The sequence below is a fragment of the Amblyomma mixtum genome, chromosome 4 (assembly GCF_055824585.1).
Source record: "Amblyomma mixtum isolate Tamu chromosome 4, ASM5582458v1, whole genome shotgun sequence".
Lineage (NCBI taxonomy): Eukaryota > Metazoa > Arthropoda > Arachnida > Ixodida > Ixodidae > Amblyomma > Amblyomma mixtum.
Window position 1 is genome coordinate 69,592,497 of NC_143015.1, and position 20,141 is coordinate 69,612,637.

The window sequence follows — 20,141 nt, forward strand, 5'->3', positions numbered from 1 at the left end:
GAGTGGACTAAATATCGACACTTAGAGTTGCATAAAGAACGCAGAAGACGCATCTTGCCCTAACAAAGGGTTCGACGTACATCTTTGCCTCACAGGGCGGACACCACGGAATGTCTAATTCATTTTACATGTGCCATAGAATGCCATTTCGGTCGTTAAATAAAGTCTAAATTGTGAAGTAGACTTCCCAAGCTAGACGTGCACTATGAGGGATGTCAGACATTAGGCCTTTTACGTGCACAAGTATATTCGGCGACAAAACCTCAAGGATGCGTGGGCTGGAAATTAAGCTGATAGCTTTATTAATAACCGCTGGATCAAGATCACACTTACGGAGGTGAAACACAAACTCGTGTTCTTGAATCTGTGGCAGGGAAATGGTCTGAACGTTGAAAAACGTTCCGCAAATGGGCCTAAATTGTTTTGCGAGTGGCCGAGAGATAATAGTCTCCGATATTGCAAGGAGACTTACCGCATTCTGGTTTCTGTCAAAGGCATACTGCAGGCTGCCGCTGGCGCATAAAGGTCCACGAACGCGTGGAACGCACTCCTGGGGCTTCCGGAAGTCGGCCACCCTGAGCCCACTCATAGCGCTGCCTGTAGAGAGGCAACATCACAAGGGCGGCTCTAACAGACGTCTAGAGCTACGGGAAGAAACATATGCACCAAAATTCGAAGCTCTTTTATGCGAAGCATATTACTAGAGCTACACTACAGCCCGTCGAGCGCGGCGGTGGAGCTACCATTGACTTTTAGCGTGACCACGTGACACCACGTGACAACATGACGTCACAGCAGAGGAGAGATGGGCTGCCGGCTCGCGCGGTCGGCCGCGGCAGTGGAGGCTCCACATCAGAGGCGCGGCGGCTGACCACGTGACAACATGACGTCACAGCAGAGGAGAGATGGGCTGCCGGCTCGCGCGGTCGGCCGCGGCGGTGGAGGCTCCACATCAGAGGCGCTGCAGCTGACCACGTGACGCTACAGCAGCGGTATAAAGCTGAGCTTGCCTCAGCTTTCCAATGTACTTTCCATGGGTGCCAAGAATGCTGTTGTAGCCGGTGCTGGGGCAGCGGTTGTACACTCTGCATTGAATTCACCTATGATCCCGTATATAGCTGCCACGGCAATCCTTGCTACACTTCTAGTGGTTGTATTAAAATGACTAAGTATTCAACCAAGGAAAGCCATTTATTACCAAGCCTAGCCATCAATATGCTTTGCATCTGACTATAGGCTTAACCTTAGCTAAGCCTCAGCCATTTTTTCAACCGGCGATGAATAATTTCTAGAGCTCGAGCGAGGGCGTATATCAAAGCAGCAATGACAGGAGCTTGTGCAACATCCTGTCACGAATAAAAGCCTCTGATAGTATGACGTCTGTATTTACCATCGAAAATTGGAGAACATTGCCGATGAAGAAAGTGTTGATGAAATATCAAGGCTAAAAAGAAAGGGGGAGTTAATTCCGAGGAGCTTTGTTTTTAAACTGCGGTGCAAACCATCAGTAAAGCAAGAGAAGTTGAATTTCAGGGGCAGTTTTAATTTTCCTTGTAGAGAAACCAGACTGTTCCTCCGCAGAGGTAGAAGGACACTTAAGTACATCATACGATCACCTACCGAATACAAAGTGATGATCCGCGACCAACTGTCCTGGAGCACCCATCCAGATGCGGCGCAGGTATTCCACACGGCCTCGTGGGCTTCGCCGCCAGGCATCAGCCTGCGCCCAGAAAGCGTTATGTGCGCGTGCGCTGTGTGTGCTCTGACACAGGCTCGGCGTAGCCACTGGCATCGAAGGTCAGGTCACCACATTATTTAGAAACAGCCCAGTAGAAAGATGAACAATGCCCACCTGAACGAAGGAAATAAGGCGGTCTAGTTCGCAGTATAAACTTGTTCGCGGTCTAAATCCTCAGTTGGTTTTCTGGGAAGGAAATATGCATAACTGCCGCATTTTGTAGGTGGACACTGCCACCGCGCTATAACGACAAAAAAATTGACTGGCGGCTTAGCATCCAACCGAACATTATGAGAAAGTAAGGTTTTCTCAAGCTCAACACTGAGGTGCCCACTGACCGAGGGAGCCAGTTATGAGCCTTTCCTTTCGTCAAAAATGAACGTGGTATGACGTTGTCAACGCAAATGAAGGCAATGAATGCCGCTGGCCTATTACTTCAGTGGCGCGTTCTTGCCACAGCCTTGTCGATGCCAAAACATGCAGGACACATCTGTCTGTACCACTGTGTAGGTGAAAGCGTGATTGCCGCTGACCCAGGCTGACCCCAAGATGATGGAGATTTGCGTGCCTACATACAGCCGTGATCATCAGATTGCTGAAATCTACTATGAAGGCCTGAAATGGGCAATGAACAAAGTAATACCCCAGCAGACTGCACTGATGGGAGACTTCAACGCGGAAGTATACAAGAAGCATGCCGCAGACCAGGCGGTAGGAGACTACGGGATAGGTTCCTGGAATAGCAACAGGGGGTTGGTAGTGGACTTCGCAGAGAGTAGTAGTTTACGGATTGTGAATATATACTTCAGTAAAAGAAAGAACAGCAAGCGGACGCGGATGAGCCTCAACTGTGAGACCAAAAATGAAGAAGGCCTCAACTTTGAGACCACAAATGAAAGAGGCCTCAACTGTGCGACTAAAAATGAGAGACTTCATACTGTGCATTCACCATGGCATCGCGCAGGATGTGAAAAGGTGCGTTGTAGCGAGCTCAGAATGGTAATGTCTTGAATTAGTTTAGAGTTGGAGATGGAAAGGAAGAAACTAGTGAAGCGGAAGCCCATTAACGAGTTAACGGTAAGAGGGAAATTAGAGGGTTTGAGGATGTCGCTACAGAACATATATTCGGCTTTAACGCTGGACGACGATCGTAATGTTCAAACTATGAACGATAATCTCACAGCTATCATTACGGAGTGCCAAGCAGAAGTAGGTGGTAGGATAGTTCGACAGGATACTGGCAAGCTATCTCATAAGAAGAAAAGTCTGATTAAGAAACGCCATATCAGAGGAGACGAAATATGGGGACGAAAGATCTGATTAACAAACTCCAGAGTATGAAAGCCCCTAACAATACAGACAAAACAGAACTGTCAGAGCTATAAATGAGAGCAACGCAGCTGACATAAGGATGTTTAGTATGGAGAAAATCGAGCATGCTCCAAAAAACGGAGGTAGCCTGATAGCCTTGGAGAGGAAACTTGGCATAGGTAAAAAGCAGATGCATACGTTTAGACACAGAGAGGGCATTGTTATTAGCAATATGGATAAGAAAGTTAAAGTAGCGGAACAGTTCGACAAAAACCTTTACAGTAGCCAATGTAATCAGGACATTAAGAGAGAGACAGTAGAGCACAACATTGGGACATTCCGCCAGTAACGACGGATGAAATAGAGAGAGGCTTAGGAGCAATGCAAATGGGGGAAAGTAGTTGGTGAAGATCAGGTAGCAGCAGACCTTTCGAAGGAGGAGGGTAGATTGTGCTAACCCAATGCCTTATGACCTCGAGCCTACCATAACCTTGGGAGAAGGCTAACATTTTCTTGATCCACAAGAAAGGAGAACGTCAAGGACTTGAAATAATTACAGGATTACACATAAGTGTGTTTAAGTGCGGAAATGCACAAGCCTTTCCGTGTGCTTTTTTTCTCCCTTTATTTTTGCACTTTTTGATATTTTTTCATTTCTTGTTATTTTTAAAATTTGTTATTTTTAGTATTTCTCGCTTTTGGAAACTTTTTCGATGTTTTATGAGCCAAGAAAAGACTGCCTAGCCAGATTAGCCAATGTATGGATTTTTATGTGGCTAGTGCTGGATTAGTTATGGATCTGCCTTTGCGGACGAATGCTACTGAGGAGCCAGGGAATGCTTTCGCATTAAAATTACAGTCCAGTGACCTTACCAGCAGAAAGGAGTCCAGGGGTGTGGAGCGTGGAGAGATTGCGGGTGCGGGCTTGAAAGGCTGTGTGTCCAGCAGCAGCCGGCGTCTGGGCGACTCGCTTTGTTGACCTGAAAAAAAAAAGCAGATTGGGGATTAGTCGGCATGATGGAACGAAAATTCGAAAAAAATATAATACAAAAAAAGAGAAAACAGAGGAAGCATAAAAGCAAGTGAGGGGGGTTGAAAAGGAATGCGGAAGACAAAGTGTTCCTGAGAAGTGATGTGAAGAGGAGCAGGGTACAAAAAAGATAAAATTCCTTATCTTTAATAAAATGCTTTATGAAACATAAGAAAAAATGTTAAAAGAGAAAACATTATTTCCGCAGTTTTGCAGGGCAACCGGTTGTGAACTTTAGCAGACATCAAGCGTGGACAAGAACCACCCTCCCCAACCTAACGCCATTTCCACTTCACAACCTCCTCCCCCTCACCGGGCCTTTCTTTTCAGAGGGACGACCCTATTTAAACGGTTAGTTTGGTTTGGTTTATGGGGTCTAACGTCCCAAAGCGACTCAGGCTACGAGAGACGCCGTAGTGGAGGGCTCCGGAAATTTCGACCACCTGGGGTTCTTTAACGTGCACTGACATCGCACAGTACACGGGACGCTAGAATTTCTCCTCCAAAGAAATTCAGCCGCAGCGGCCAGGATCGAACCCACGTCTTTCGGGTCAGCAGCCGAGCACCGTAACCACTGAGCAACCGCGGCGGTAAAAGGATTCTTGTGGACACTTAGAGGGGTGCTGGCCATACGCTCAAGTATATTTCGTCTCTTTAATGTGTAAGATCGTGAACAAATTAGGGGCCATTCGGGTTCTAAGCGCCACCGCCTCCATTTGAACGACTAGTACCGTGCCGGTCTGTGCAGGAGCATGTAGGAGACAGCAAAGTGGTGAATTATCTGAGACTTCTCAGTTCATGATAAACGCGTCTGCAAAATTGCTGTTGCCCTGTAATACGCGGAAGGTTAAAAGGATTGAAGTTTACAATGCTTTTGTGGGACGGCCTGAGCTATATGGGCTATAGTTGTAAGTCTATTACAACGGCTCTGAAGACGCCCATAGATCAATAAGTCTGTATAGTGTCGTCAGCTCTATAAACGTATTAACTTCACAGCCGGCATGTTGGCACAGGAGGGCGAGAATCTGTCAGCGACCTTTGATCTGCTCTAAACTTCCTCAAAAAGGCAAAAAAAACAATGAATCCGGCAATTCCCCGAATTTCCACTTTAGCGTAGCGATAATTTGAAAGGTAATGTCAAAAAGAATTCCTATTTTGCACGAAACTTCATCCGAGATGCCTGCACGACGAATGCCGAAAACGCGTCTTGCACTATCAAATGGTTTATGGGGGGTTTAACGCCCCAAAGCGACTCGGGCTATGAGGGACGCCGTAGTGGAGGGCTCCGGAAATTTCGGCCACCTGGGGTTCTTTAACATGCACTGACATCGCACAGTACACGGACCTCTTGAATTTCGCCTCCATAGAAATTCCACCTCCGCGGCCGGGATCGAACCCGTGTCTTTCGGGTCAGCAGTCGAGCGCCATAACCACTGTGACACCCCGGTGGCGCGCACTAGCAAATGATTCGACCTATATCTACGGCTCACTAGGCCGACACACACCAGTTGCTAGGAGCGCTGAGATGGCTAATTTAATTTACATCTGCAGAATGCAGAAAGGAACAGAATGCACTCTGGGCCGTTTAAATAAATTCTAAACTGTGGGGTTGAATTCCCCAAGCGAAAAGAGTGCTCTGAGGGTCGTCGTACATTCGGACTTTTGCGTGCGCAAGTATATTCGGCGACAAATTCTCTAGGACGCGTGGGCTGGAAATTAAGGTGATGGGTTGTTTATAAGCCGCCGGATTGAGACCACACTCGCGATCGTTGATGAAAATGGCGCCTATGGGTCGAAATCGCTTTGCGAGTGGCCTAGAGACATTTGTCCCTGATAATGCAAGGTAACCTACCTGACCACTGCCTGCTCTGCTGCAAACTCACATTGCTTGCTGACGGCGCTTCCGCCCAGATCAGCACCCACGCGAGGAACGCACTCCTGGAGTTTCTGAAGTGGGCCACTCTGGCTGAGCCCACTCATAGCGCTGCCTGCGGAGAGGTAACGTCAGAAAGGTGGTTCAAATAGAATTCTTCTACAGTTACCGGATTATATAAACACATGCACCAAAATGCGAAGGCCTCTTACACTTGGTGAGAAGTAGAATTTATAGAGCTTGAGCGCGCGAGTATAGTGGAGCAGCAATGCTAGCTAGTTAGACGACAGCCTGTCACCAATTTACAGCCTCTGATGTTTTGACGCCTCTGACATCACAAATTGGGCAGCATCAGTGCCGATAAAGAAAGTGTTCATGAAGTATCAATGCTTAAAAAAACATCCGATCAACGAGCTGAAGAAAGCGGGAGGCGATTCCGAGGGGGTTTGTTTTTCGAGTGCGGTTCATACTGTCAGTGAAGTAGAATTTCAGGGTCGCTTTTAGATGCCATCTGTAGAGAAACACGGACTGTCCCTCCCGAGTGGTAGAAGGCCACTATACCAGCAAGTAAATCATGCGATCACCTACCGAACGCAAAGTCAGAATCTGCGACCAACGGTCCTGGAGCACCCATCCAGGCGCGGCGCAGATGTTCCACACGGCCTCGTGGGCTACGACGCCAGCCAGCCTGCGCCCAGATAGGGATATGCGCGTGAGCGCTGTAGCACAGGCTCGACGTAGAGACTGGCATCGAAGGTTGAGTCGCGTAGACATCAGACACCTTTAGTATAGCGTGTACTCTGTTACCGGTACCGGAGTACTTGAGCCTACGCGCAGTCAGTGCGCATGCGCAAATCGCCTGGACAGTGCCTGCTTGGTATCTGGCAGCTGCGCGCTTGCCTGCAGCATCTGGACCAACGAGCACGGGCTAACCGGCGGTGGGCGGGTTCCTTGTACACCGGTAACGCTAACATGGCACACGATAAAGGCGTCTGTTTAGAAACAGCTCGAGTAGAAAGACTAACAGTGCCCGTTTGCAAATAAGACGATCTAGTTACCAGTCTAAACTTATTCGCGGTCTAAACACAGTTTTGTAGGAAGGAAAGGCATACAACTGACGCATTTTGTAGGTGGACGCCTTCACCAAGCTATGACAAAAAATAAATGGCTAGTGGTTTAGCATTGCTCAGCAGTGAATACTGTGCGAAAGCATGTTTTCTTTTACAAGCACAGATTACCGCCACGCCAGGTACCTCAAAAAGCGCGATCGAGGTGGGCCTATTGCTCCAGTGCCCCATGTTGTGTAATCGTCGCGGCTAGAGCGATAGCGGCGGCACGACGATCGCGAGAGCTGGCTATAAGATAAGCCGCGCTGCTCGGCTACCGGGCATTCCACTACGAGCTGTGATGGAATAAACCACGTTCGGTTTTCCACCCACCTGACCTTCGTCTGCTGTCCCCGACAAAACAGGACATTTGGCGACGAGGATGGGATTCTGACCAGTTCTACAGCAAGCCGACATGGAAACGGATGGTTCGGCAGCGGCGGGAGCAGTGACGCAACTCGTGGGTCAACTGGGACACATCGAGCCCTTCGACGAGTCTACGAGCGACTGGCCGTCGTACGAGGAACGCTTAACGTCGTTTCTTCTGGTCAACCGTATCCCCGAGGACGACAAGGTACACGCTTTTTTTGAGTCTCGTAGGCCCAAAGACGTAGTCTCCTCAAGTCATTGACAGCGCCGGAATTGCCGTCAGCTAAAAGTTTCGACGTGCTGAAGAAACTTCTAGGCGACCACTTGTCACCGAAGCCGTCGGTAATTAGTGAACGTGCGAAATTTCACAGGAGAGCGCAACTCGAGACTGAATCGATTTCGGAATATGTTGCACAGTTGCGGAAATTGGCACAGCCATGTGAATTTGAATCCGCACTTGATCAGTCGCTGCGGGACCGTTTTGTTTGCGGTTTGCGCAGAGAAGATATACAGCGAGTGTTATTCACGGAGGATAACAAGCTAACTTTTCAAAAAGCCGTGGAACGAGCGCTAGCCATGGAAGCAGCGAAAAAGAGCGTAGCAGAAGCGCACGCCTCTGATACGGGCGTTCCGGACGTTCACAAGGTCGGAGCCGTTGGGGAAAGCGATATGACGCAGCGAAACTGCTATCGCTGCGGGTCGGCGAAGCATGCAAGCCGACTGTGTCCGCAAATAGCGGCCACCTGTTTCAAATGTGATAAGAAAGGACACATTCAAAGGGTGTGCCAAGCTAACAAGCAGCAAAAGACGAAGGGAGCGCGGCGAAACTCGATGAAGATGTTGGTTCCCGTTCAAGCTTCTGTAAGCATGAAGGCAATTATTTCGCCTGGTCTGGCTCCGATAAAAAATTCTGTGCACGTGGAAGGGCGACCCTTGATCATGGAGTTGGATACAGGGGCTACTGTGTCCGTCATGTCTTTATATCAGTTTCGGCAGATGTTTCCCTTAATCAAGGTCATGCCAACGACGCTGAAGCTGCGGACGTTGGAGCAGTATCTTCGAGCTGAAGGCTATTTCCAGGTGAGATGGTTCTGCTTGTTCGAGTCAAACTGCCAGACTACGCGCACTTCTAGACAGATACCAGAGTTTGTTTAATGGCGAACTGGGAACAATTTCAGAAGAAAGAGCAGAGTTGTCGCTAAAAGATGGTAGCGTGCCGAAGTTTCTGAAGGCAAGAAGTGCGCCCTTTGCATTACAACCTGCGGTCGAGGCCGAGCTTAATAAGCTGGAAGGCATGGGAGTCATTTCACCAGTTGCGACGAGCAGCTATGCCACACCGGTTGTACCAGTAGTAAAGAAGGACGGTGGCATAAGACTATGCGGTGATTACAAGACCACCCTGAATCCTTGTCTTGAACCTGACCGGTACCCACTGCCGAGAGTCGATGAGTTGTTTGCGGCGCTCGCAGGGGGCCAATAATTTTCTAAGATTGATCTAAACAGAGCCTATCATCAGGTGGTAGTGTCGGAGTCGTCAAGAGAGTACTTGACACTCAATACCCATAAAGGACTTTTTGCGGTAAACAGACTACCGTTCGGGGTTTCATCGGCACCATCCATTTTCAAAAGAATTATGGACACAATGCTGAAAGACCTGAAAGGCGTCAGCTGCTATTTGGATGACGTTCTCATCACTGGAAGCACGGCAGACGAGCATTTTGCAAATCTGGAAGCGGTCCTAAAGGGGTTGACGGAGCGCGGGGTTCGAGTAAAGAAAGAAAAGTGTTCGTTCTTTCAAAAAGAACTGCGCTATCTTGGTCATGTTATCAGCGCAGCAGGTGTCAGCACAACGCCAGAGAAGATAGAAGCCTTGACGAAAGCTCCCGCGCCCACAAGCAAGCAGCAGCTGCAGTCGTTTCTGGGCGTCGTAAATTACTACGGGCAGTTCGTTTCACGATTGTCTACTCTGGCCAGCCCTCTTTACAAACTGCTGCGTCGCGATCATCCATGGCGCTGGGATGCATCGTTCCAAGTGGCGTTCAAGGAAGTCAGAAATGCGTTGGCGTCATCCGCGATACTGGCGCATTACGACCCCGATAAGCCTTTGCAAGTGGCTTGTGGCGCTTCCCAGTACGGCGTGGGTGCAGTACTTTCTCATGTTGCGGACGATGGAAGCCCTCGCCCGGTCGCTTATGCGTCGCGCACATTAAATGACGCTGAGAAAAAGTACAGTCAGCTAGAAAAGGAAGCACTTGCCATCATTTTTGCAATCAAAAAGTTTCATTTCTACATCTATGGAAGATGTTTCACATTGATCACGGATCACAAGCCGTTACAAACCATCCTGGGGCAGAAGACAGGCATTCCACCGATCGCGGCAGCACGCTTGCAGTGATGGGCCGTCACTTTGTCTGCTTACAAGTACTCGCTCGTGTACAAAAAGGCCAGTGACAACCCAGGGGCAGATTTTTTTTCAAGGTTCCCTCTCCAGGGCCAGCACGACAGCACGTCCGAAGGCGAGGAATCATTTTATGCATTGCGCCTGGAGTCGATGCCCCTATCCGCCAAAGAGATTGCGCGTGCCACATCACGTGATCCGATGCTTAATAAGGTGCTCCAGTTTACTAGCACAGGTTGGCCATCGTACCTGCGAGATGCAAGCCTAAAGCAATTTTTCGACAGACGTTTGCAGATCGGCGTGAGTAAAGGGTGCCTCATGTATGGCATGAGGGTTGTTATCCCGTCTACACTTCGAGAGTCTGTTCTCGACGAACTGCACCAAGGTCATCCTGGAATCGTGCGGTGCAAGGAATTGGCTCGCAGTTACGTCTGGTGGCCGTCAATTGATGCAGATTTGGAAACAAGGGTACGAAGTTGTCAAGCGTGCCAGCAACAACGTAATGATCCATGTAAGGCACCTCTGCATCCTTGGGCATGGCCGAACGCACCATGGAGGCGAATTCACCTGGACTTCGTGGGGCCTTTTCGAGGAACCACATTTCTAGTGGTAGTAAATGCCCACTCGAAGTGGCCAGAGGTGTTCGTCATGCGCAGCACAACGTCCGAACGTACTGTTGCTTGCTTGCGTGAACTTTTCTGCAGATTCGGATTGCCAGAGACGGTAGTGTCCGACAATGGGCCACAACTGGTGTCCGAAGAGTTCAAGGCATTCATGCGGGACATCGGGGCCAGACATGTCGTGACCGCCCCTTATCACCCAAGCACAAATGGTCTGGCTGAACGTTTTGTGCAAACATTGAAGTCGGCTCTGCGCAAATCACCTCCAGGTGAACCTGTCGAAGTGACGCTTCTTAACTTTTTGTTGGCATACCGAAATGCGCCTCATCCTACGACAGGAGAGGCATCAGCTAACCTCTTGATGGGTAGAGGATTGCGTACTAAGCTGGATGCAATCAAGCCGACGGTGGAGGGGAAGGTGATGCGCAGTCAGTTCACCCAAATGCAACAAAGGAAAGGAACAGACTGTTTTTGCATTAATGACAGTGTTTTAGTTCGCAATTACAGAGGCTCGCCGCAGTGTGTTCGTGGAACTGTCCTAAAGAAAACTGGACCAGTCTCCTACAAAGTCCTGGTGAGCACGCCCCGAGGCAAGTTCATCTGGCGTCGGCACCTCGACCAACTGCTGGGTAACACAAGCCCTAAGGTGACACCAGGGTCATCCGACGTAGACAACGTGGAGGGGTTCCTGTTTTTTCCTCCAAACCAAACAGGTGACCAGCCAGCATCAGAAGAGCCGGTACCCTTGCAGCCTCCCGAGGTCCCTCCGGCGCCCGCTCCTACATCCAAGACGTCGGCTCTTGAAAGGCGCTACCCGTCAAGAAATCGCCGTCCACCCGAGCGATACGAAGCTGGCTTTTAACTATTGTATAAGGATACAATTGCACCCTCTAAATAAAAAGGGAGGAGTGTTGTGTAATCGTCGCGGCTAGAGCGATAACGGCGGCGCGACGATCGCGAGAACTGGCTATAAGATAAGCCGCGCTGCTCGGCTACCGGGCATTCCACTAAGAGCTGTGATGGAATAAACCACGTTCGGTTTTACACCCACCTGACCTTCGTCTGCTGTCCCCGACAAAACACGACACCCCGTTTCTCCCTTTCTCCTACAACGTTGTCAGCGACAATGCATGCAGCGCACATCCTTGTGTATTACCATCACGAGGCATCCACTGACCCAGGGAACCAATTATGCGCCGTTCCTTTCGTGGCCCACCCAGGGTCCTCACGCAAACAGGCAGATATTGCGACGATAGAGACCAACTGTGCTTTCGCCCTAAAACCTTACTAAAAGCTGACTATAAGCTACGGTTTCCAGCCTGCGTTCGCGTTGGTTTTTCCCTAACAGCAGGGCTGCGGTGCCCCCCGATAGTGTGTGCCAGTTAAGCGCCTATCGTTTCCACAAAACCAAGAGAGGGCTTAGACTGCGTGTAAGGTTAGACTGCGGACTAAGCTGTCATTTCATTCTTGCAAGCAGGGCCAGAAGCCCTCACAAGCAGTAAATATATACTTATGTTTTATTTTTGTTCGCCTTTTCATTCCACAAAACGACATACGTTCATGCTTTGTTTGGTTATGTGTAGCAGCCACTCTTTTAAACCCAATAACTCCACCTCACGCTAACTGTGTAAAGGATGTGAAACACATCCAAACAGAGTAACCGACAGTGATGCAGATATATTTTTTGCTGATTGCTCTGCCACTTTAATCTACATAAACGACGCAATTCCTAAAACAACGAAGTAATGGGGCTTGTTAAAAAGGACCAAAAGCAGAGGCAAGAGATGACACGAGCGCCTAAAGAACTGAAAGCGCCCTCTAAGAGAAAGATCGGGTGCCCCCGTGCTGCCCGCACCTCTCTTGTGTTGCCTTTCACAGCTCTAGGAATAGTGTTCATGAGTAAGAGAAAGTGACTTGCTCAGTAATAGCTTATGTGGATGGGCGCGTCGACGATACAATACGGTTGAGGTACACATCAATTTTGCCATTATAGAGGTGATAATAAATAGGCTTTCGGACCCGTAAGCGCATCCCCTTATTCACAGGGCGGTTTTCACTGAGCTATAAAGTACCGCCACGCTTTTCCACTCGATGAAGCAGAAGTTCGTGAGAGCTCTTAAAGGGTGTCTGGATAATAAAGGTGTGGCATGCCTGCAATGTTATAAAACACACCACTTTATGAATATCCTCCAGCAACAGTATCTTTAGGAATTGTGTAGAAGTTTTTGTTTTCTGAAATCTGATGACCGAAGTCTTCGGGCTTTACCCTCTCGCGTTCCTATCTGCATGCTCAAAGGTTGGTACTCCTCCACCAGCCTTTCAGCAGCCCCGCAGCTGACGTGGACGGAAAATTTCCCCGGGGCACGAACTTCCCTACTCTCCATAGCAACGCGACTGACTGGCCGCGGTTATGGTAGCTGTGAAAGAACCTAACCTCTTAGGCCGCACGCACAAGAGCGTCAGGAGGAGGAGGGCGCTATAGCACAGAGCTGCCAGAAAGGGCTCGCCAAGTTTCGAGCGGGGTTGTCGGTTCTCTGCTGCGAGCACAAGTGTAGCATTTCGCTCAGGTGTTCATGAATACGCAATGTAATGACTGAGCTAGTTCGTGTACTCTTCTCAGAAGGTGTTTCGATGCACTTTTAAGGCCACTTTCACGGGGAAGGGTATCAACGTACCTTTGTCACAAACAAGGTTTTTCGGGCATATTCGTTCGACGTACGCCACTGCCCCGCAGTCGCAAGTATAAGGAGACGCGGGCTCTAAGCGTTCGCAGTGGTGACTGATCCACAGGACACACAATGGAGTGGTCTCACTCCTTGAAGTCGTAACCGCGTCGGGACTAAAGGGAACCGGATTGCTCCGTGCGCAGCGCGGAACTGGGGCTGCGGAGTCGGCGGGCCGCAGGAAATGGAATGCGCTTTGTAGATTGAGTGCGATAAGGGCCGTAATTGCGCGTCGGGACGATCGACTCATTGCTCTGCGCCCGCCGCCTACGAGCCAGCGCCACGAAGACGACTATCCGCTCCGGTGTCGTCGCCTCGACCCGTGCCTGACAGTTGTTAACCTCACATTTTTTTTTTCGATGCGATGACACAAAAGCCTCACTGGAGAAAAAAGCCGGCGGTGAATATCCGACGTCGTACAGAAAATTTTTTTGTCGCTTTCTGTTTCGATGCTTGCTGACGTCATAATTACAAAACATAAAACTGAGCAGAGGACAAGACACAGGAGAGAAGCAAACAGGACGAGTTGAGCTCGTCCTGTTTGCTCCTCTCCTGTGTCTTGTCCTCTGCTCGGTTTTATATTTTGTAATCATCTCATACCAACTAGCCCCTCATCGCTCACTCCTGAAATTGCTGACGCCCCCATCCTTCTCACATGCGTTCCTCCAGCTATACAGGGTTTTCCTAGGACTTTACGCAATTTTTGAAAAACTTTTTTTGAGTTAGGAGAGCACGTTTTCGGCATAGGATTGTCAGCGGTGTAGTACGTAAGAATACGGCTAAGAAGTGCTAACTAGCAGGCTGGTTAACTAATACTGAATAGTTCTCTTTCTACCTCTTACTGTATAGGCTCCCTAATCATTGAGAGGCGTTTAGCCCACCGTAAGTAATATCCATATCAATTTTAAGAATTTCGAAAATGTGCTGAACCTCGATGCTATGGCCCCAGAAATTTTGCATACATCGCGCCAAAATACATGTGCTTTCGAGAAGCTTGCACGCAGAGGAACCTGTCCAGTGCAAGCAACTCGTGGAAATAACCAAATTTTTTTTTTGCCACAGCGCCGAGGGTAACCGCGTTTTAGAGCGCAGCTCTTTGGCGTCCGTTCCTGGGTTTCGCGTCGTCGTCGGCGTCGGCCTCGTAACCAGCTCCGCCCCCCTTTCATCCCCCCAGCGCTATCGGCGTCAGCGGCATCAGTCAGTCGCTGCTATCTCTTCCCTCCTCCCTTTATCGTTTTGTCCGCTTGCTGCGCGCGCTTCTGCCCCATCGTTTGCCGCTGGGTGTACACGCCGCCCCCCTCCCCCCTCTTCCTGCGAGTCTCCGGTTGTCAAAGCGCCGGCTCGAACTTAATTCCTTTCTTCGCTCCTCCTCCAATGCAACCCCTGTGCGGTGGCAATCAGAGAGCCAGATCGGTGGCGGCGGATCTGTATATGTGCACCGCCCGAGCCGAAATTGCGAATACGTGTGAAAAATAAAAACAAAAATTCTGTGATAGCGCATACATGTGTTGCTCGATTTCTTTGCCTCAATCTATCGAAAAGGTGAAACAGCTTATTTGCTGCGCTCAAATTTCGCATTAGGAAGTAACGTAATCGTCGGTAATTTTTTTGATATTCTAAAAACTGATATGTATACGACTTGCGGTGGGCTACACGCCTCTCAATAAAGCGCCTAAACCTAACAGGAATAGTTAAAAAGTTTAATATTCAATATTAGTTAACCATCGTGCTAGTTAATACGTCTAAGCTGTATTCTGATGCACTACACCGCTGACAATACTATGTACAAAAAATCGCTCTTCTAACTCGGAAATCCGACAGGATTTCCGAGTTAGAAGCTGCGACTTGACGCAAGAAGCTGCGACTTGACTGCGACTTAGAAGCTGCGACTTGACTTCAGCTGCGACTTGACGCAATTTCTAAAACTATAGTTTTAGAAATTGTGTGAAGTCGCAGCTGAAGCACCCTGTATTAAGACGTGCCATTCAAGGGGACCTCTGATTGTGAGTCTGCCCTTCCGCCATTTCTCCTGACGTCGGTCCCACATCCTGCTCCCATCAAAGTTCACACCGACGACAGCTGTGTCGGAGTTGGCGCTGGGCTCTTGCAGTGCCACGGCACAGCTGCACATGCGATAGCTAATGCCAGCCGGTTGTTGAGCAATTCGGAATGCAACTACATAGTTACAGAACAAGAGTGCCTCGAATTTGTCCTTGGAGAGCAACTCCTTCATTCCTACCTTTAATGACAATGCTTTTACCATCGTCGGCGACAATCACTTGCTCTGTTGGCTGCTGAACCACTTTGACCCATATGACAGGCTCGCTCGCAGGGCTTTGCGCTTTTTTTATTATTGCAAAAGCAATACCACGCCAAGTCTAACCGCTCGTCGTGTGGTCCGCGGACCCCCCTGCTCCTCGAGGAGCCGCCGCCGCGCCTAACAGATGGTGTTTGGTTTGGTTTGGTTTATTGGGCTTTAATGTCCCAAAGCGACTCAGGCTATGAGGGACGCCGTAGCGAAGGACCCCGGAAATTTCGACCACCTGGGGTTCTTTAACGGGCACGGACATCGCACAGTACACGGGCCTCTAGAATTTAGCCTCTATCGAAATTCGGCCTCCGCGGCCGGGATCGACCCCGCGTCTTTAGGGCCAATAGCCGAGCGCCATAACCACTGAGCCACCGCGGCGGGGGCAACAGATGGCGTTTTCAATTGGTTGAAATGGTCGTGCCGTCACAGTGCGGGACTTTCAAACGAGGACAATTGTACTTTGGCTAGTAACCATGTAGTCAATTAAAGGGATCGTATAGTGATGCTTCAAGTAAATGAGTGGGTTCCGTTAACTGCTTACTTAACCTATTAGCCTAATTAACCTTTCTACTCAGACCAGATAGACAAATAAAACCGAGTAGAAAATTGGTCGAGTTGGGGAATCGAACAAGGGTCTCCGGAGTGCGAGATGAGCACGCTAACCATTCCGCCATGCCAGCTCGATGGCTTGGAATGAACAAAGGCGAGTCTAGTGAATACGGCGTCTTCGTTCACTCCCGTCTTCCTTTCCATAACAGCGAGGTTCAGGTGTCCACCGAGATATGCGAGAGAGATACATTTCCTTTCTTCAAAAACCAGTTTACCGACGAGCAAGGCGTAAAGCCGAACGGACGATGGCGTTCTGTGGACTCCCTGGCAGCGCTGCAAGACGCTGTCGCGTTCCACTCAAAGCGAATCAACATCTTAACCACACATCAGTGACACAAGCAGCAACACCGCGCATAAAGGCTTTCGCCTCACCGCACTTTAGGTCAACAAAGTGCCCCCCCCCTTAATATTTTTTAGTTAAGTACATCAGTCGAATGTTAATCTCTGCAGATTAGGGCCCTCCCTCGAGAGAAGTCGTAGACAATAATGAAACCTAACATAAATCATCTACGAAATGAAATAAAGTGAATTGAAATAAAGTGAATACTTGTCACTGCATGTTCGAAGAAGAATAATTCGCTACAGCTGCTAGGTTTGTTACAAACGGCTTTGAGACAACTGTCAACAAACGAGTTAAAATAAGGTGAAAAAGTCAGGGGGCAGTTTGACTGTCTAAAGTGCGTAGAGGCGAAAGCGTTTTCCGCACCACTTTGCCTATGTGACACTGGTGACGTCACCACTGAATTACGTCACACATAATTGATGACGAAGTAATGACAAATTACTAATCAGTGGCTAATTACTGATTAATGAATAAATACTAAACTGCTAATTAATGACGCTTAAGCTTCGGCTTCAGGAGTGGAACGCGACAGCGTGTTGTAGCGCTGCCAGGCAGTACACGGAACGCCACCACCCGTTCGGCGCGATGCCTTGCCGTTAGAACGCAACGCTTTTTGAGGAAAGGAAATGGCGCAGTAATTCTCCGTCATCTCGGTGGAAACCCGAACCGCACCGTACAGGAAAGGAGGAACGCCACCACCCGTTCGGCGCGATACCTTGCCCTTTGAACGCAACGCTTTTTGAGGAAAGGTAATTCTCTGTCATCTTGGTGGACACCCGAACCGCACTATACAGGAAGGGCGGAAGTGGGAGTGAAAGAGGAAAGAGAAAGAGGGGGGGGGGGCGTAATGAAGAAACTGAAACTTGTATTGGAGAAATTGAACCTTTTGGACACCCGGCAAAACGCGGACACATCTGCCGACACGGCTGTCGACTCGGCTGCCGACGCGGCTGCCGACACGGCTGCTAACGACAGTAAGAGGCAGTAAAGGCTTTCGCCTTAATACTTGTCGCTTTAAAGTGTATCTTCGAAGGAGAACACTACGCTACACGTGTTGGACTTGCTACAAACAGCTTTGAGATAACTGTCATCGAAGCAATTTCGAACTTTTGTCACCTTAGCTACACCCCTGTCTCAAACAGGAACTGCTACCACACAGCCAGATTCAAATTTGCAGGACCGGATTGCAGAACAACCGCCGCACTGCTGTGCGCAAGAGCTTCGGGGCGGCCACTATTTGTATTGGAAGCTCTACCCGAAATGGCCCATTTGGAGCGCAGGCGCAATACGTTGCGGGCTTGTAGTTAACCACCACACATTGTGAGGCGAAGGCTGAGTTATGTTTGCGGCTCACCGGCAGCCACGCGACAAATGCACTAAATGCCCACCTAAGGCACTACTAGCATCACAGCAGCGAGGTTGCTTGCTTGCATGTGATAATGCACCACTAAGGACAGGTAACAGAGCCTGCAGTATCAAAACATTAACATTATAAACGACGAAGTCCACAATACGCAATCGAATAATGAATTCTTCCCTCAAGTTTCTCGACCATAAAAAAAAAGCTTTTCGCCGCTAAAAGACAAGGGCACTAAAGGCCTACTTAAGGCCCTGCTAGCATCGCAGCAGCGAGGTTGCTTGCTTGCATGTGATAATGCACCACTAAGGACAGGTAACAGAGCCTGCAGTATCAGAACATTAACATTATAAACGACGAAGTCCACAAGCCGCAATCTAATAATGAATTCTTCCCTCAAGTTTCTCGGCCATAAAAAAAAGCTTTTCGCCGCTAAAAGACAAGGGCACTAAAGGCCTACTTAAGGCACTGCTAGCATCGCAGCAGCGAGGTTGCTTGCTTGCATGTGATAATGCACCACTAAGGACAGGTAACAGAGCCTGCAGTATCAGAACATTAACATTATAAACGACGAAGTCCACAATCCGCAATCGAATAATGAATTCTTCCCTCAAGTTTCTCGGCCATAAAAAAAAGCTTTTCGCCGCTAAAATACAAGGGCACTAAAGGCCTACTTAAGGCACTGCTAGCATCGCAGCAGCGAGGTTGCTTGCTTGCATGTGATAATGCACCACTAAGGACAGGTAACAGAGCCTGCAGTATCAGAACATTAACATTATAAACGACGAAGTCCACAATCCGCAATCGAATAATGAATTCTTCCCTCAAGTTTCTCGACCATAAAAAAAAGCTTTTCGCCGCTAAAAGACAAGGGCACTAAAGGCCTACTTAAGGCACTGCTAGCATCGCAGCAGCGAGGTTGCTTGCTTGCATGTGATAATGCACCACTAAGGACAGGTAACAGAGCCTGCAGTATCAAAACATTAACATTATAAACGACGAAGTCCACAATCCGCAATCGAATAATGAATTCTTCCCTCAAGTTTCTCGACCATAAAAAAAAGCTTTTCGCCGCTAAAAGACAAGGGCACTAAAGGCCTACTTAAGGCACTGCTAGCATCGCAGCAGCGAGGTTGCTTGCTTGCATGTGATAATGCACCACTAAGGACAGGTAACAGAGCCTGCAGTATCTGAACATTAACATTATAAACGACGAAGTCCACAAGCCGCAATCGAATAATGAATTCTTCCCTCAAGTTTCTCGGCAATGAAAAAAAGCTTTTCGCCGCGAAAAGACAAGGACATGATTATGATTGTGGCGGCTGACAGGTTGGCGGTCGCGCTTTTGGACGTTTACAAAGTTGACCGCATGTGTAAAGCTAGGCCGGAAGGTCCGGCGTAACAGCTGAAGCACATCATCGACAGTATCCAGTGCCGAATTCCTTTAACTCACGAAGGGTCGCTTACCGTGTAACGAATGAGATTCCATGACCAACTGTCTTGCAGCACGTGCGCACACGCGATGCAGGTATTCCGCACGACAGGTACCCCTCAAGAAGCCTCAGGCGTCCTGCGCACAGAAAGTGTTACATCAATATCAGTTCCGGAACGAGAAGAAGAGCAGGTTTGCCGAAGCGGGTTTCATTTATTGACAGTGTGTCGAAGTAGTAGTAGTAGTAAAAACATTTTTTTTTTCAAAAGGAAGAGTTAGGGAGTAGGGGGATGGGGATAGATAGATGTGGAGCTACAGTGGTCGGTCTTCCCTAGTCCAGGATCCCGTTGGCCTCCGCCGCTGCCTTGGCCCTCGTCACCAGCATAAGCTGTGTGCTCGGGTCGGAGTCACCCAGGAGGGCCTCCCACTGCTCTAGACTAGGGCTATTTACCTTTGGTAGTAAAGGGATTTTTTCGCAGCCCGAGGTGGCGTGGTACGTTGTGGCGTAGCCCCCACACCACACGCACTCGTTCGCGTATCTGTTCGGCCACATTTTGTGATACATGGCTCTGCTTGGGTAGCTGTCTGTTTGTAGTCGTCTGAGCGTGGTGGCCTGCTCTCTGTTGAGGATATCCGCCGGAGCCGAGTACTTCTTGCGCGCTCCCAACAACGCCTTCATTGCCTCCCCGTAAGATTCTGGCGTGCTGAAGGGTTCCACCGGCAAACCCGCCCTCCGGTTCGTGAACCCTCGGACAAGGGTGTCTGCCATGAGATTTCCCTCAACCCCAGTGTCAGGGACCCAAATGATGGTGTGTTGAATGTTTGAGTTGTTTGATCCATGTCTGTGTTGTTTTTGTTCGAAGAGGATACTCGCAGCTTTGCGGCCGATCCTTCCATCTCTGTATGCCCTTGCTGCAG

The 20,141-nt window shown here is 49.2% G+C and overlaps 1 protein-coding gene across 10 annotated transcripts in view; it reads right to left on the reverse strand.

Annotated features, from left to right (window-relative positions):
- LOC149346856 (uncharacterized) overlaps nucleotides 1-19,358 on the reverse strand; it is a 43,449-nt gene extending 24,091 nt beyond the window's left edge. For all 10 annotated transcript variants that reach the window (XM_089586713.1, XM_089586719.1, XM_089586720.1 and 7 more), the window contains exons 1-6: nucleotides 19,259-19,358; nucleotides 6,544-6,643; nucleotides 5,966-6,070; nucleotides 3,926-4,032; nucleotides 1,621-1,723; nucleotides 473-597 (exon numbers count right to left, since the gene is read on the reverse strand). In XM_089586713.1, the coding sequence (XP_089442839.1) occupies nucleotides 473-597; nucleotides 1,621-1,723; nucleotides 3,926-4,032; nucleotides 5,966-6,070; nucleotides 6,544-6,589 (486 nt within the window). In that variant the 5' untranslated portion in view covers nucleotides 6,590-6,643; nucleotides 19,259-19,358. The remainder of the gene's footprint in view (nucleotides 1-472; nucleotides 598-1,620; nucleotides 1,724-3,925; nucleotides 4,033-5,965; nucleotides 6,071-6,543; nucleotides 6,644-19,258) is intronic.
- Nucleotides 19,359-20,141: the final 783 nt, after the last annotated feature.